The following is a 15,474-nucleotide window of genomic DNA, read 5'->3' on the forward strand; positions in this document are numbered from 1 at the left end:
GTCACACCGACCTAGCTGCACAACACACCGCACCGACACCACGCGGCCCGGGCCGCCCCACATTACCTGTCGGCGCCGACGGCGTCGTCCGCGTCCGGGCCGGCGCCGGCCGCGTCCCCGTCGGCCGCCAGCGGCTCGCGCGGCCCCCGCGGGCCCGGCTCGGCCGCCAGGCGCCGCAGCCGCTGGCCCTCGGCGGCGCGCAGCACCCGCATGAGCGCGTCGTACTTGTCGGTGAGCGCCCGCAGGCGCGCCGCGTGCTCCTCGGCCGCCAGGCGCGTGGCGCGCTTCATCTCCTGCAGCACGGCGTCGCGCGCCGCCAGCGCCGCCTCCAGCTCGTGCGCGCGCGCCGCGGCCGCGTCGGCGCGCGCCGCCAGCGCCGCGGCGTCGGCCTCGGCGCGCGCCACGGCGCCGCGCAGCGCGCGCACGTCGGCGGCCGGCGCCGGCGCCGCCGCGGCCCGCGCGCCGCCCGCCAGCCGCGCGTCGCGCTCGCCCAGCACCAGCAGCTCGCGCCGCAGCCGCCGCACGTGCTCGGCGCGCTTGTCGGCCGCCAGCGCCGCCCGCGCCAGCGCCTCCACGTGGCGCGCCGCCTCGAAGGCCGCGCCGCGCGAGCGCTGCAGCTCGGCCGCGTGCTGCGCGCGCGCCGCCTCGGCCTCGTGCAGCGCGGCCTCGGCCCGCGCCCGCGCCGCGCTCTCCTCGCGCAGCGCCTGCTCCAGCCGCGCCTCGCGCTCGGCCGGCGCCGCGGCGGGCTGCGGCCGCTCGCTGGCCCGCCGCTCCAGCAGGCGCGCGCCCAGCTCGTCCCGCTCGGCCGTGGTGGCCCGCAGCCGGTCCCGCAGCGCCGCCACCTGCAGCTCCAGCGCCCGCGTCTGGCGGCAGCGGCCCAGCAGGCGGCGGTTGCGCTCGGCGTGGGCCTCGCGGCGCCAGCGCTCGTACATGAGCTGCGCGTGCGCCAGCGCCAGCTGCTCGGCCAGCTCGCTGGGGTAGGGCCGCGCGGTGCCCGAGTACAGCTCGCTGAGGTACGCGTCGAGGCGCTCGCAAGGCAGCAGCGGGTCGCGGCCCGAGGACTCCTGCGGGGCGCACGGCACTGTACTGGGAACTTGGACACGCTTCGATACATAATACTCGTGTTTTTGTACTCTAACTCTGTTATAAAACTATATACGTGGAAATCTGTCGTTAGCTTAGTTTTGAAGTATGATTTTCCTTTATAGTTTTTAAGAACCGTCGGTTTTCCTAGAACTAAATAAACAAATTCGATAAACAAGTGGCTTTGGCTATATGGTTATTGTACATTAGGAGTTTTTACATGGTTCTACACATATTGAATTGCAATTCGAAAGGTAACAAAGTAGTTATAAACGACAATCACGAACGACAGAGGACCTAAAACATACCCCTGCGGCACTCGAATAATTTGTACTGAAATCATGAGGAAATTTATCGAATGCTTCGTTAAGTTCAACGACTCAGCGGAGCGCGCGACTGAGTTTTTATATAATTACATTAGAGATAAAATAAAACCGACCTCCTTCTGAGGGTCATCGGGCAGGCTGCGGTAGAAGTCTGCGATGATGAACTCGTAGGGCTCCGGCCAGGCGTCCACCGTCTGCACGGCGGTCGTGGTGGTGCGCGAGCGCGGCGCGGGCGCGGCCGAGGCGGCGCGGCGCGGCGGCCGGGCGGCGGGCCGGCCGGGCCCGCGGGCGCGGCGCGGGGCGGGCCGCGGCGCCAGCTGCAGCACGGGCCGCGAGTCGGCGGGCGGCGCGGGCAGCGCGGCGCGCGGCTCCGGCCGCAGCGCGCCCGCCGGCGGCGCGCCGCCCGCGAAGGGCACGGGCGAGTCGGCGGCGCGCCGCTCCGCCACGACGCGCGCCAGGCGCCCGGAGCCGGCGCCGCCCGCGCCCGGCCCCGCCGGCGGGGACGCGCCGCGCGGCGGGCTGGCGGCGCGCGCGCTGGCCGCCCGCAGCCCCAGGGCGCGCACGGCCGTGGACTCGCTCGGGAAGCGGAACGCCGCACGCGTCTCCTGCGATGGCCGATACTTTTTAAGGAGCGGGTCGTTGATTTCACCGCTTCGTACAAAACACCCCGTTTCACCCAGACCCTACACGTTGACGTTATTGTACACGCGCATCTGTGTGACGTCGTACGATTGAAGACTAAAGTAAGAGGGAACTCGTTAACTCGTATTTTCCACAATACATACACACGAACTCGCGCCTACTTCCCATCGAAGTAAGCGGAGACTATGAAATTCCATTTCTCCAATTTGATCAAGTACATTCTCCTAGGTCTTCCTTAATCTTCGCCAAAACAAATAAGAATTACAAAAACGATTTAACGTCTTATCGTTAAACTTCTTCCAATAGATGAAATAAAAACATGTTGTATTGTATTCGATATTCTCAATTTGCATACTGTGATGGTGTACAAGTTTCTAAGTTACATAATATGAGTTTCAAATCACAGACCCTCACGGGTACAACAAAATAAAAGTTTAAAAGAGAGAAGGGAGCTTTTCAAATAGTAAGGTATTCAATAATGCTTGTCGAACGCTGAGAAACATCACCGACATTACCTTTGGTACGTTAAGCCGTTGGTCCCGGTTACTACCTACTGATGTAAGTGAGTAATCCTTACATGGGTCATGTCACGGGCTCTTGACGGCTTAATTATATCACCAGGGTTTATGAGGCTGGTATTCCACCTGATAAATTAATTATAGCTGTTGTTTCTCCGAACATTAAATAAATAAATAAATAAATAAGAAGATTACCTTAGCGGGAGTGTTCTCGGGCGTGGCCTCGACCGCGGTCTCCAGCGGCGCGGCTGTATCCGCGTCCGCCGGCAGCGGCGTGTGCGGGGCGGAGTCGGCGCCGCAGCGGTCCACCAGCGCGAACCAGGGCTCCGCCCCCGGGCGCAGCTGCGCTGCCGCGCGCGACGCGTGCGCACTTGAGCCGGGCGCCGGCGCCGCGGCGGGCGCGGCCGGCAGCGGCGCCGGCGGCGGCGCGTCGCGCCGCTCGGGCGTGTACAGCGTGAGCCGCCGCGTCTCGGCCACCACGTCGTGCTCCTCCAGGCGCCGCGCCGCGTCCGCCTCGCGGGCGCGCGAGCCCGTCACCAGCGCCGGGTGCAGGCGCACCGAGTGCAGCAGCGGCTGCAGCGAGCGCTCCCACGCCTCGCGCGCCGCCGCCGCGCTCAGCTCGGCGCGCAGCGTGTCCAGCAGCGTGACCGGGTGCGTGGCGTACAGCGCGTGGAACAGCGCCAGCTGCGCCAGCTGCAGGTGCGCGCGCGCCGCGGGCGGCGGCGGCGGCGCCAGCGCGGCGGGCCGCAGCAGCGCCTCGGCCAGCTCGGGCCAGTGCGGCGCGGCCAGCGCGGGCGCGGCCGGCAGCAGCGCCGCCAGCGCCAGCAGCGCGTGCAGCAGCGGCAGCGGCTCGTGCTCCACGCGCGCGGCGCGCAGCAGGTCGCGCGGCAGCGGGTGCGGCGGCACGCGGTGCAGCCAGGCGGGCCGGCGCGCCACGAGCGGCGCCAGCGCGGCCAGCGCGGCGCGGCGCGCGGCGGGCTCGGCGCGCAGCTGCTCGGCCAGCGCGTCCAGCAGGTGCCGCGCGTGCGGCTCGGGCGCGCGCGCCAGCAGCTGCAGCGCCCGCGCCGAGCCCGTGCGCGCGTGGTAGGCCAGCAGCGCGCGCACCAGCCACGGCTCGCGCACGGCGCCGTACAGCGCGGCCAGCAGCTCGGCCGCCTCGCGCGCGCCGCCCGCGCCGCCCTCCAGCAGCGCCAGCACCTCGTCCGCCGAGCTCGCCGCCAGCATGCCGCCCCACCTGCCGGCACGCCCCCCCTCACGAGTTACAACCCTTCATACATACTCTTTTTTACGCCCGTCTTTGCGGGCGGCGACTGCAGCCACATTAGAGGGGCTACGCCCCCGTGAATGTCTCCCAGTCGACGAGAAGAAACCTGACTAGACTCTATTTTTTATTTAATTTTTTGCCGTACAGGGGGCATAGCCCCGAGGGCGTCTCCCCGTCGCGGGCGAAGCCACCGACCGAGAAGAAGCAACCGACTACTCTTTTTTTTGACTCACTCACTTGTCAATACAGTTCAAATATATATATTGCAATTCTATTATTAAGTTCTATTATTTCTAAAGTACCTCTCGTTTCATGACCTCATTGGACGTCGAACAAAATAATAAATACGTAGTTGGTCCCAAAGTTCCACTAGCACATAATTTTTAAAATTCGCCTTTATTATTCCATTTTATTTTTTAATATTTGACTATTCTTCTAAAACAAAAAACAATCGTTAACCGCAATTATTGGACGTTAAAAGAAAACCGATTGGCTGTTATAGCGTTGCATCGTTGTGGGCACACGCCGAGTACCATTTTCAAGTTGCTCAAAAATTTAAATATTACGCCTAGGTTTATGTACCGTACAATTGATAGGTACAATGAAGTGTTTTGGACCAGAAAAGAACTGGTCGGCCACGCTCCGGAAGAACACCAGCAGTGGTCAAAGCTACCGCGCATAGCAAAAAATCCAGTCCGAAAACAGAAGTTGATGGCGATGCAAATAGGCGTCAGTTGAAAGACCTTTGTCTACGTGCTTAAAAAATATAATCGTTTAAAAGCAATAAGGTTTAAGAGAACCCGGGAGTTGTTAAAGCGGTACGCGAAAAACCGTGATATCCTCTTTACGGACGAAAAATATTTCGTTATTGAAGACAAGTACAATAAACAAAATGATAGATTGTCTGTCTTGCAATCTTTGAGGGCCAGTTACTTAATTTTTGCCTGTATTAAAAGTATTTTTTTAGGAAGTTTCTTAAAGCCTATTAAATGGAGCAGTTTTGAGAAATACTTTCAGGGTCCATGACAATCTCATTTGCTTATTATTCTTCGGGGAAGTTTTAGCAACTGTTACTGACAAGGAGAAGGAAATATATAATAAACACAATCAGCTCATATTTATAACAAAATAAATAAAAACCTAAATATATATGAATTAACCAAATGCAAGTGTAAGAAAAAACCAACTTTATACCTGAAAACACACACACACATTGGCGTATATATGTGTGTGTGTGTGTGTGTTTTATTCATTATACACCTACTCACACTCACTCAAATGTGTAGTTAGTGGAAGCTGCTTGTAAAGCAGCTGAAATAATTCGTAGGGCACACACACACATTTAGATTTCTTTCTTATATATTATCAGTCAGTATTTATAGTTTAAGTAGTGCCTTTGTTGTTAACAGAAGATTGCCCTTTATATTGTTAATAGACATAGAGGAGCGAGGCCTTCTGACACAGGTACCTTGCATACCTAGGTACCTACTAGGTAGGTCTTAGCCCTAGGTACAGATTACTTTGTTACTTTGTAAGATACTGAAATAGATATTTATATTTTTAATTATATTAAAAGTTTTGGTCAAATTCTCACTTTTGACTTCCAATAACTATTTTTTATCTCAGATTTGGCTGTTTTATTTTTTCAGCTAGTGGTCCACTACCATAACTAAACTAAGAGAATTGTTAAGAAATAGCAACAAAATAATGATTTCTGAAGTACAAAATGGATCATATCTCCTAAACTGTAAATAATCCCTGAACATACATGAAGGTGTTTCTGATTGCCAATGAGCCCTCTATTTTTTATTTTGAACGTGAACCTCTGGACCACATTGGTTGGTAACAAAACTTAGTATATTAAAAACATATATAACTAATGGCCGTAGCTCATGGCATAATATGAAATAAAGAAATTATGATAATTATAAAGTAGCTACAGTAACAACTCCCTCTCACAATGAATGTGCTGCATTTTAAGAACCATATTTACATGACCACAACATTTAACCACCACTTCACACAATGTACTGAACTTACAATCAGGGAACAAGCAGCGCATGATAAGCAACTATGTCATGTATTATACATTTATATATTGAAGACATTGTAAGGTCTACAACGATGCTTGTATACACAAATGTGGTATGTGTGTTGTGTACTGCAACTCAGGTCAGCTTGACATGGACATGAAACTTTAAATTGAATTTACATCATACTGGTTCTCCTACAACTGCAAACTGTGAGATGCTAGTAACAGCCTTCTTTTATTCCTTTCTGTGTAGGATTTATACATATTACAGCATCATTGTTGAAGAAAATTGTATTGAGCCACAATACGTAGGAGTCTTTTACCCCTTTGGTTGTACTGCTGGGATGATTCCTACAATTGGGTAGCCAAAAGTGTGATGTATATATTACATTAGGATGGTAGAGCAAATGAATAGCGATTGCGTTGTGGAGGCGGCGGGCGCGAGCCCGGGCGCCGGCCGCGGCTGTACTCACCGATCAGCAGCTCCCAGACTTGAGCCGCGGGGCACCGAGGCTGGAGGAATTTTGATGCGGCTCTTGCGACAACTCGACCCGAAATATTCTCAATTCTGATTCTAATCCGATACTGTGCGCCGTTTTGAATGCGGTATTATTAATAGATTTACGTGCAAATTATCACAAACAGAAAATCACCGAAATTGACAAAAAGACTGACATGATTCTCCGTTTGACATATACTTGACGTTTTCGTGACAAATGTCAATCGTGTCAGCTGATTACAGACAAAGGTATCAATTGCAAACAGCCTACTATGCAATACAAAAAATACTCTTCTAACGAGGCTTTTTGGCGGGAAACGGGAACGGGACAGTTGCTTTCTTCATTGGATAATCTAAATAATTAATACGAAGTGGTGTTTTGTGGTTAATGATCGCATTAAGTTAGTCGGAAGACATTCGCGAGTGTTATTATATTGGAGTATTGAATAAACAAAGTGTATCTGCCTATTTTCGCTTCGTGTCAGGAAGCCGCTTCATAACTCAAAAGTTTATGCGGACTTTTGAGTTAATTCGTTTGGGGTTCGGAGTAGGAGTCTACTCCGAGGGTGGGGGCTTAGGTTTCATCATCATCACCTTTCATCATTTCATTAATCATCAAGAAAAAAAATACGTCAGACATGGCTGTATGGGCATAGTTCCCTTTGCCTTACCCTTCGGGGAAAACAAAAACAAAAAAAAAACTCTTCTAACGAAATATTTATTAAATAGAATCATAAGCAAAGCTTTTTTGAAATAAGCATACATAACTTTAAATGTGTCGCAAAAATTTGTAACAGTTTGATATCTTAATGACTTTAATAGTAAAATAAAATTATATATTTTTTTTCTAAATAGTATTATTTTATTCGAGAGGATGAATAGCTTATTTCCATTGTAATTCTATCGTCGAAAAACACTATTCTAACCTCTAAACTAAAGACTTTTTGAATTGACTATTGTAATTTACAAAAAATGTACAGAAATGAAATAAATTATGGATTTGGTGTAACAGAGGGATTTTGAAGTCTAGGTGTGACCATTTGAGTTCGGCTACAGGCAGCATGCTGAGAGCGGTGTCGACGATTTGTATCGAGAGCAGAGCGCTTGAGCTGATCTCCGTCGCCAGGCGGGATGCCTTCTCTGGCTACCGTAAGTGTCGCTGGTCCGGCCCGTGCCACCGCTGCGCACCGCCAGCCCCCAGCGACGGGGGTTGACTTCTACTTCCTTTGATAGGGCTCTCACTTCTCTCTTATCAGTACATATTATAAGTTCATCTTCTTTTCATAAATATTTTACTCTCGTTATTTCAAAATTATTCAGTTTTATCATTTACTTGATGAAATAAAATGTTTAAAAAAGTTTAGTTTTTGAATAAAACCATAATTTGTAAAGATACTTAATAGAATTCAGCATTTTGTTGAGTATGAGTGTGGATATTGTAAATATGTAATAGTTGTATGTGGTGTTGCAGGGCGCGCGCTGCACGCCGCGCCGACACAGCAGCAGCAGCACCAACAGGTACACCTCTATTGGGATACAGCCCTAGGGACCATCAACTGTTTGCCACCTATGTTTGGTTACGTTTACCTATAGTCCATATAATTGATAACCTTTTCAGTGACAAATTGATTTAATAGTCACACACACATGTTGGCAAGATTAAAAAACATTTATTAATGGTCTTTCGAAAATGAATACCTTCATCAGGGTCATAAACATTATCTTTTTCTCAAAGCTTATCATACTGGTCCACTTCAAACTGTTCCTCTCCAACATTGCCTTTCACATGTTAATATTTAATTAATTTGTTTTAAAAGGTGACAAGCCTTAGTGCTCCCATCGGATTTCTTCCATTATTATGCTAGGTCTAATTCCTGAAATAGGTAAAAGAAACTGCAAGAAATTCCACATTTATTTTTATTTTTTAGTCTCTCCTATAAACTGATACTAACATTTGTATTAGTAATTAACTTTATTTGCATTTCAAGCGTCCAAGGAAACTTAAGAAGTACAGAATGGTAATGATACTCCATTAATATAAATATAATAACTCATAGTCGATGAGTACTTTATTTTTTACAAACTGCTTCACTGAGTTGATTGTAGAATTATTACTTGAGTGATTAGCAAAGTTTTTATCAGTGTAATAAGATGACACCTCTGTGATCTTGCAGACTGTCCTGAGCGCGGGCCCGCCGCCCCCAGGCCAGCCCTCCGGCGCCCCCGACCAGACCCCCGGCGCCCCCAAGCCGGGCGCGACAGCCGCGCCGCCGCCCCCGCCCCCGCGACCGCCGCCGCCGCCGCGCCGCGCCTGGCCCGCAGCCGCGTTCGCCGTCGCGCTCACCGCCTCGCTCGGCGGGGTCGGTATCACGAAACGAACGTATTTAACGAAAACTTGTTGTATTTTTCATTTCAAGTGAAATGTCACACGAGCACCTGTAGATTGAATGTAGATTGAAAACAATTCGGTATGTAAGGGGAAAAAATGGGCTAATTCTAAAGTTTTTTCTATTATTTTTCTATATTTTTCTATTTTTAGCTCTCAAATCAGCCAGATGGTGTTTATTTTAGCAATAATCGTGTATTTTTTTGACTTTCATGTGACCTGTAAAAGGTAGTCTGTTTAACCAAATTGCTTTTGCTAAATGCCGTTTAAAATACATGAAATTTAATATAATCTCTAGTCATCAATAGAGTAAGGTGTCCTACGAGTATACGGTTAACAAACTTAATGAAATAACTTCGATAATTACATTACAGGTTTATTTCTACCGTAAAACAAAGAACGACGAAGTCGGGAATGTGCCCGTGACCGAAGGTGGGTAACTTACGTGCTAGTAGCCTATGGCATTGTTGTCACTAGTGTCCATTGTGTATTATCTGCACTAAGGATATATCATCATCTTCACTTCCTGCATCCGTTTTCTACCAACTTGTTTTCGACCATTGGTCCAAAACTTCATAAAGTATCTTTTGAATATTACCGTAATAGACACCCGTTTTTTTCGTTCAGCGACTGCATTTTCGCATTTCGTTCAGCGAATAAAGGTGAAAATGTTCGTTATTCAGAAGGGAGCAAGAGCGTGCAGGAGGAGGAGGATCCGCCAGTGCCCGCCAGCGGGGAGGCGTTCCCCGAGTACGTGGAGTACCTGCTGGTGGGCGGCGGCACGGCGTCGTTCGCGGCCATGCGCGCCATCCGCTCGGCGCGGCCCGAGGCCCGCGTGCTGCTGGTGGGCGAGGAGGCCGCGCTGCCCTACATGCGGCCGCCGCTCAGCAAGGAGCTGTGGCGCGAGCCCGACCTGGCGGCCCGCGCGCGCCGCCCCGACGAGCTCACGTTCCGCCAGTGGAACGGCAAGCGGCGGCCCGTGGTGTACGAGCCCGCCGCCTTCTACACGCCCGTGGAGCGGCTGGCGGCCAGCGAGCACGGCGGCGCGGCCGTGGCGCGCGGCTGGCGCGTGGCGCGCCTGGACGTGGCGCGCCACGAGGCGCAGCTCACGGCGCCGGGCCGCGCGCCGCGCGCGCTGCGCTACGGCCGCGCGCTGCTGGCGCCGGGCGCGCGGCCGCGCCGCCTGCCCGCGCTGCGCGCCGCGGCCGCGGCCGGCCGCTCGCTGGCGCTGCGCGGCCTGCGCGACGCCGCGCGCCTGGCGCAGGCGCTGGACGAGCCGCGCCTGCGCACCGTGGCCGTGCTGGGCGGCGGCTTCCTGGCCACCGAGCTCAGCGCCGCGCTCGCCGACCGACGTACGTGCGAGTCCATACAGCGGAGCCGGTGGCCGGCGGCCGCGTAACGTGTGCTTGTGTGTGCAGTGCGCGGCAGCGGCAAGCGGGTGGTGCAGGTGATGGGCGAGCACGCGCCCATGGCGGGCGTGCTGCCGCAGTACCTGGCGCAGGACGCGGCGCGGCGGCTGCAGGAGGCCGGCGTCACGCTGCTCACCGGGGGTGAGTGCCGTCCGCGCCGGGGGCCCGTGCGCCAGCGGCGGACACTAACGGCCGGCCTGTTGCAGAGGAGGTGGTGGAGAGCACGCTGGACGCGGGCGGCGGAGTGCGCATGCGCCTGTCGTCGGGCGCGCCGCTGGAGGCCGAGCTGGTGGTGGAGGCCGTGGGCTCGGAGGTGGACCCGGAGTTGGCGGCGGCCTCGCAGCTGGAGACGCACCCCGAGCTGGGCGGGCTGCTGGTCAACGCCGAGCTGCAGGCGCGGGCCGACGTGTGGGCCGCCGGCGACGCCGCCTGCTTCTACGACGTGGTGCTGGGCCGACGCCGCGTGGAGCACCACGACCACGCCGTGGTGTCGGGTCGCCTGGCGGGCCACAACATGGCCGCCACGCAGCCCCCGCAGCACTACACGCACCAGAGCATGTTCTGGAGTGACCTGGGCCCGCAGCTCGGCTACGAGGTAAACGTCGCGAGCGGTGGCAGACCGCAGGAGGCACGGCGCGACCTGACGAGCCCTGTCTGTTGCAGGCCATCGGCATCATCGACTCGCGGTTGCCCACGGTGGGCATCTTCTCGGCGGATGCGGTGGTGGAGACGGGGCTCGCGCGCGCGGCGGAGCCCGAGCCCGCGGCGGAGCCCGCGGCCGAGCCCGGCGAGACGGAGGCCCGGCGCTACGAGCGCGGCGTGGTGTTCTACCTGCGCGGGCAGCGCGTGGTCGGCGTGCTGCTATGGAACCTATTCAACCGCATGCACGTAGCGCGCCAGGTCAGTGACTCCACCCTGACCCCCGTAACCCCCCGACCCCCATGAACCCCCGACCCCCGTGAACCCTCGACCCCCGTGAACCCTCGACCCCCCATGAACCCTCGACCCCCGTGAATCCTCGACCCCCATGAACCCCCGACCCCCATGAACCCTCTGACCGCGGCCGTGTTGCAGGTGCTGGCGCAGGGCGAGTTCGAGGACCTGTTCGAGGTGGGCAAGCTGTTCGCGCCGCACGAGGAGGAGTGACGTCACTAGAACGTAGCGAGCATTTAATACTTTTTAGGTAAAATAAAAATAATGGATTACGGTTGTATATTGTTTTATTTACACTAGCACGTTTGTGTTACAGCACGGTGCGTGTGATGGTGCGTACTTCCTATTCACATTTTTGGTAGTTTCCTTAGTTCAAAAAGTGACTAGTGAGTTTGTGTGTTCCAAAATTTTTTTATCAGTGTCAAACAAAAAACCAAAATAATTATTATTCAGTGACTGTACTTTTGACCCAAAAAACTATCTTTGTGTATAAAAATATAAAACTCGTGTGAAACAAACATTTCCTCGCGGGATACCTTTCGTTCTACGTAAGAGGGAAATCCCTCTTCACACATGAGCTCAAGGTGAAAAAACAATTTCGCTATCGCCACCTTAGGTAACAAATGACAATGGGCACTTTTGTATGAAACTTGGTCCAAGAACCTCCACTGATGAGACTTATACAGGGTGTAACGGAAGGGGGGTATCAAGCCGAAAGGGGACAAAACTATACCTTATGTAGATCTTATCTGCAAAATTTCAATTAAAAAAAAACACTTTTGATATTTTTTTCAATTTCAGTTAAAAAAATATTTTAATATTTCCAGCATGTAAAAAACGCGGCACAGCACTATTGAGGTCACTGTTCTTAATCCACTCAAATATTGGCACTACACAAATCTCCTAGCGCGTCCTGGTCGCCTGGTACTCGAGTCGGCGGCCGATTGGAACAATCCGAGTCGGCGGCACGTCGGCGACTGTAACAAACAAGAATGACACTAAAGCATCTAATAATTGGAGTCATTTTGCTTTGACAACTATTCTCACATTATTTTATGACGTGTAAAATAAGTTAAAATTACCTACTTGTTTAGGTAAGGTATTTAATTTAATAGTAAATAGGAAAAAAAAGTGTGAAAGTGTGGGTAAGTAGGTAGGTAATTAATAATTAGACTTACGTTTTACAAGAAAGGTTCGAAATGTCGTCATCCCCGTTCGATGCACAGACCTGCCGCTTCATCTGTCCACAACACTTTCGAAGCAAAGTCTGGTGAGCTTTCCACTTGAACTCGGTACCATTCTCAGAATGCCACACGAGGTAAATAATCAGCAGGAATTAGCTCGGGCGTACGTTGCATGTGGTAAGGTTCGCGTGGTAGTCCTTGGGTTGGCTGCACGGCTAGTACGTGTCTACGACAACCGCGCGGGCGGCGCGGGGTGAAGGGTTTCTTCTTCAAACTCCGGATCACGGGTCGCCAGTCTCGGATGACGCGTGGAAAGAGCCCGTTAAATGCAGTAGTATACCATATGCGTGATCAGCTGTTCCAGTTTGTATGGGGAGGTTTTTTTTTTATTAATCCAATCAAAAACATAAATGTGAAATGAGACCCAAGTTCAATATTATGATAAATGCCGTGGTTGTTGGCAAGCAAGCAAGCAAGCAAAAATCACTTTGTGATCCCTAGTTTGGTTAGGACATTACAGGCTGATCACCTGATTGTCCGAAAATAAGATGATCCGTGCTTCGGTAGGCACGTTAAGCCGTTGGTCCCGGTTACTATTTACTGATGTAAGTGAGTAATCGTTACATGAGCCATGTCAGGGGCCTTTGGCGGCTCAATTATAACCCTGACACCAGGGTTGATGAGGTTGGTATTCTACCTCACGACCCACACGATAAGAAGAAGAAGTCGAATATCTTTTTATTTATTGATCGTTGTTCTTGAGGAATTACGACTTCAGGTAGTATTAGAAATAAAATGTAGAATCTGAGTATAAAATCAACGTATATTTCAGTGAGATGTGATAGTACAAGTGAAAGGGATGCGGGGGGAGGGACAATGTCAAGTTAGCGCCTACTAAATAAAAATAGCAATCCCGTCTTCATCCTGTCGGGATTTATAAGTATGAAAAGGCGTCGATACCCAACAATCGTCATAAGTCATAATCTGATATTTGGCGACAAATTCTAGACATTTTTTGTGTGAAATCAGATTTTGCAAGTGCTGTAGAAAAAAAAGTGATGCTGGGGAAAGGCTTACCCTGGCACTGCCACCAAACAATGCTTAAATAACTTTTAAGCGGCGTGACGGCGAATTCTGATGTAATATTCACGACATTTTTTGTGACCGTCAGGATGGCCTGTCACTACCCTAATTTTACATCGAAGTAATTATTAACCCGAGCAACGCTACCAAGTACTTGGGGTATGGTACCAAGTACTTGGGGTTTGGTACCTAGTACTTGGGGTTTGGTACCAAGTACTTGGGGTACGGTACCAAGTACTTGGGGTTTGGTACCAAGTACTTGGGGTATGGTACCAAGTACTTGGGGTATGGTACCAAGTACTTGGGGTATGGTACCAAGTACTTGGGGTTTAGTACCAAGTACTTGGGGTATGGTACCAAGTACTTGGGGTTATGGTACAAAGAGCAGTTCGCGCTATTTATAAGCTGCGTTGTCGGGACTCTTTGAGGGAGCTGTTTAAAGAAATAAATATACTGACGGTCGCAAGTCAATATATACAGGGTGTCCCGTAAAGAGCACGACAGACTGAAATGTAAGGAAGATTGAGGTGTGCCCTACTCGATAAAAAAAAATTACCTCAGTAAAAGTGTCACCGTTTTCGAGATATTCCCGACTTTTTATTTTTTTCGACAAATTCCGCTTTTGGTCAGTTTCTTCAAAAATATGGCCGATATTATACCTTTCTGAAATCCTTATTAAATAAGTAATTTATCTGTAAAATGTGCAGTGACAGTCCAGTACTTTTTTTTTTCACCACCGAATGCCAAAGTTGAGGTAAATAATTTTTGTACAAAAAAATAATAAGAATAATATTTTTTTTTCAAAGATACTTAATGATATTTAGCAAAATAGTACTTAAATATGGTAGATCTACTATTCTAGAATATTTACAAAAATAAATTACAGAGTTATCTGCTTTTTTGTACACACAGCAACAACAAAAAAACTATATGGTATGGTAGTAAGTACTTGGGGTATGGTGGTAAGTACTTGGGGTATGGTGGTAAGTACTTGGGGTTTGGTACCAAGTACTTGGGGTATGGTAGTAAGTACTTGGGGTATGGTAGTAAGTACTTGGGGTATGGTAGTAAGTACTTGGGGTATGGTAGTAAGTACTTGGGGTATGGTAGTAAGTACTTGGGGTATGGTAGTAAGTACTTGGGGTATGGTAGTAAGTACTTGGGGTATGGTAGTAAGTACTTGGGGTATGGTAGTAAGTACTTGGGGTATGGTAGTAAGTACTTGGGGTATGGTAGTAAGTACTTGGGGTATGGTAGTAAGTACTTGGGGTATGGTAGTAAGTACTTGGGGTATGGTAGTAAGTACTTGGGGTATGGTAGTAAGTAGTTGGGGTGTGGTGGTAAGTACTTGGGGTATGGTGGTAAGTACTTGGGGTTTGGTAGTAAGTACTTGGGGTATGGTAGTAAGTACTTGGGGTATGGTAGTAAGTACTTGGGGTATGGTAGTAAGTACTTGGGGTTTGGTACCAAATACTTGGGGTATGGTAGTAAGTACTTGGGGTATGGTAGTAAGTACTTGGGGTATGGTAGTAAGTACTTGGGGTATGATAGTAAGTACTTGGGGTATGGTAGTAAGTACTTGGGGTATGGTAGTAAGTACTTGGGGTATGGTGGTAAGTACTTGGGGTTTGGTACCAAGTATTTGGGGTATGGTAGTAAGTACTTGGGGTATGGTAGTAAGTACTTGGGGTATGGTGGTAAGTACTTGGGGTTTGGTACCAAGTACTTGGGGTATGGCAGTAAGTACTTGGGGTATGGTAGTAAGTACTTGGGGTATGGTAGTAAGTACTTGGGGTATGGTAGTAAGTACTTGGGGTATGGTAGTAAGTACTTGGGGTATGGTAGTAAGTACTTGGGGTATGGTAGTAAGTACTTGGGGTATGGTGGTAAGTACTTGGGGTATGGTGGTAAGTACTTGGGGTATGGTAGTAAGTACTTGGGGTATGGTAGTAAGTACTTGGGGTATGGTGGTAAATACTTGGGGTATGGTGGTAAGTACTTGGGGTATGGTGGTAAGTACTTGGGGTATGGTGGTAAGTACTTGGGGTATGGTGGTAAGTACTTGGGGTATGGTGGTAAGTACTTGGGGTATGGTAGTAAGTACTTGGGGTATGG

General features: G+C 50.8%; 2 protein-coding genes across 2 annotated transcripts; one reads left to right on the forward strand and one right to left on the reverse strand.

The window, feature by feature from the left end:
- Positions 1-62: 62 nt before the first annotated feature.
- Positions 63-6,562, reverse strand: LOC126375786 (hamartin). Its single transcript, XM_050022872.1, has 4 exons — positions 6,339-6,562; positions 2,765-3,803; positions 1,523-2,014; positions 63-1,061 (listed from the first exon to the last, which is right to left on the reverse strand). The coding sequence occupies exons 2-4, from the start codon at positions 3,791-3,793 to the stop codon at positions 63-65; spliced, it is 2,520 nt and encodes an 839-aa protein (XP_049878829.1). The 5' UTR covers positions 3,794-3,803; positions 6,339-6,562.
- Positions 6,563-7,248: 686 nt separating this feature from the next.
- Positions 7,249-11,370, forward strand: LOC126375476 (apoptosis-inducing factor 1, mitochondrial-like). Its single transcript, XM_050022427.1, has 9 exons — positions 7,249-7,513; positions 7,836-7,882; positions 8,539-8,724; positions 9,125-9,182; positions 9,434-10,102; positions 10,169-10,300; positions 10,366-10,754; positions 10,823-11,059; positions 11,234-11,370. Exons 1-9 carry the CDS (start codon positions 7,426-7,428, stop codon positions 11,303-11,305), a joined length of 1,878 nt encoding a protein of 625 aa, XP_049878384.1. The 5' UTR covers positions 7,249-7,425; the 3' UTR covers positions 11,306-11,370.
- Positions 11,371-15,474: the final 4,104 nt, after the last annotated feature.

Source organism: Pectinophora gossypiella, chromosome 19, assembly GCF_024362695.1.
Source record: "Pectinophora gossypiella chromosome 19, ilPecGoss1.1, whole genome shotgun sequence".
NCBI lineage: Eukaryota > Metazoa > Arthropoda > Insecta > Lepidoptera > Gelechiidae > Pectinophora > Pectinophora gossypiella.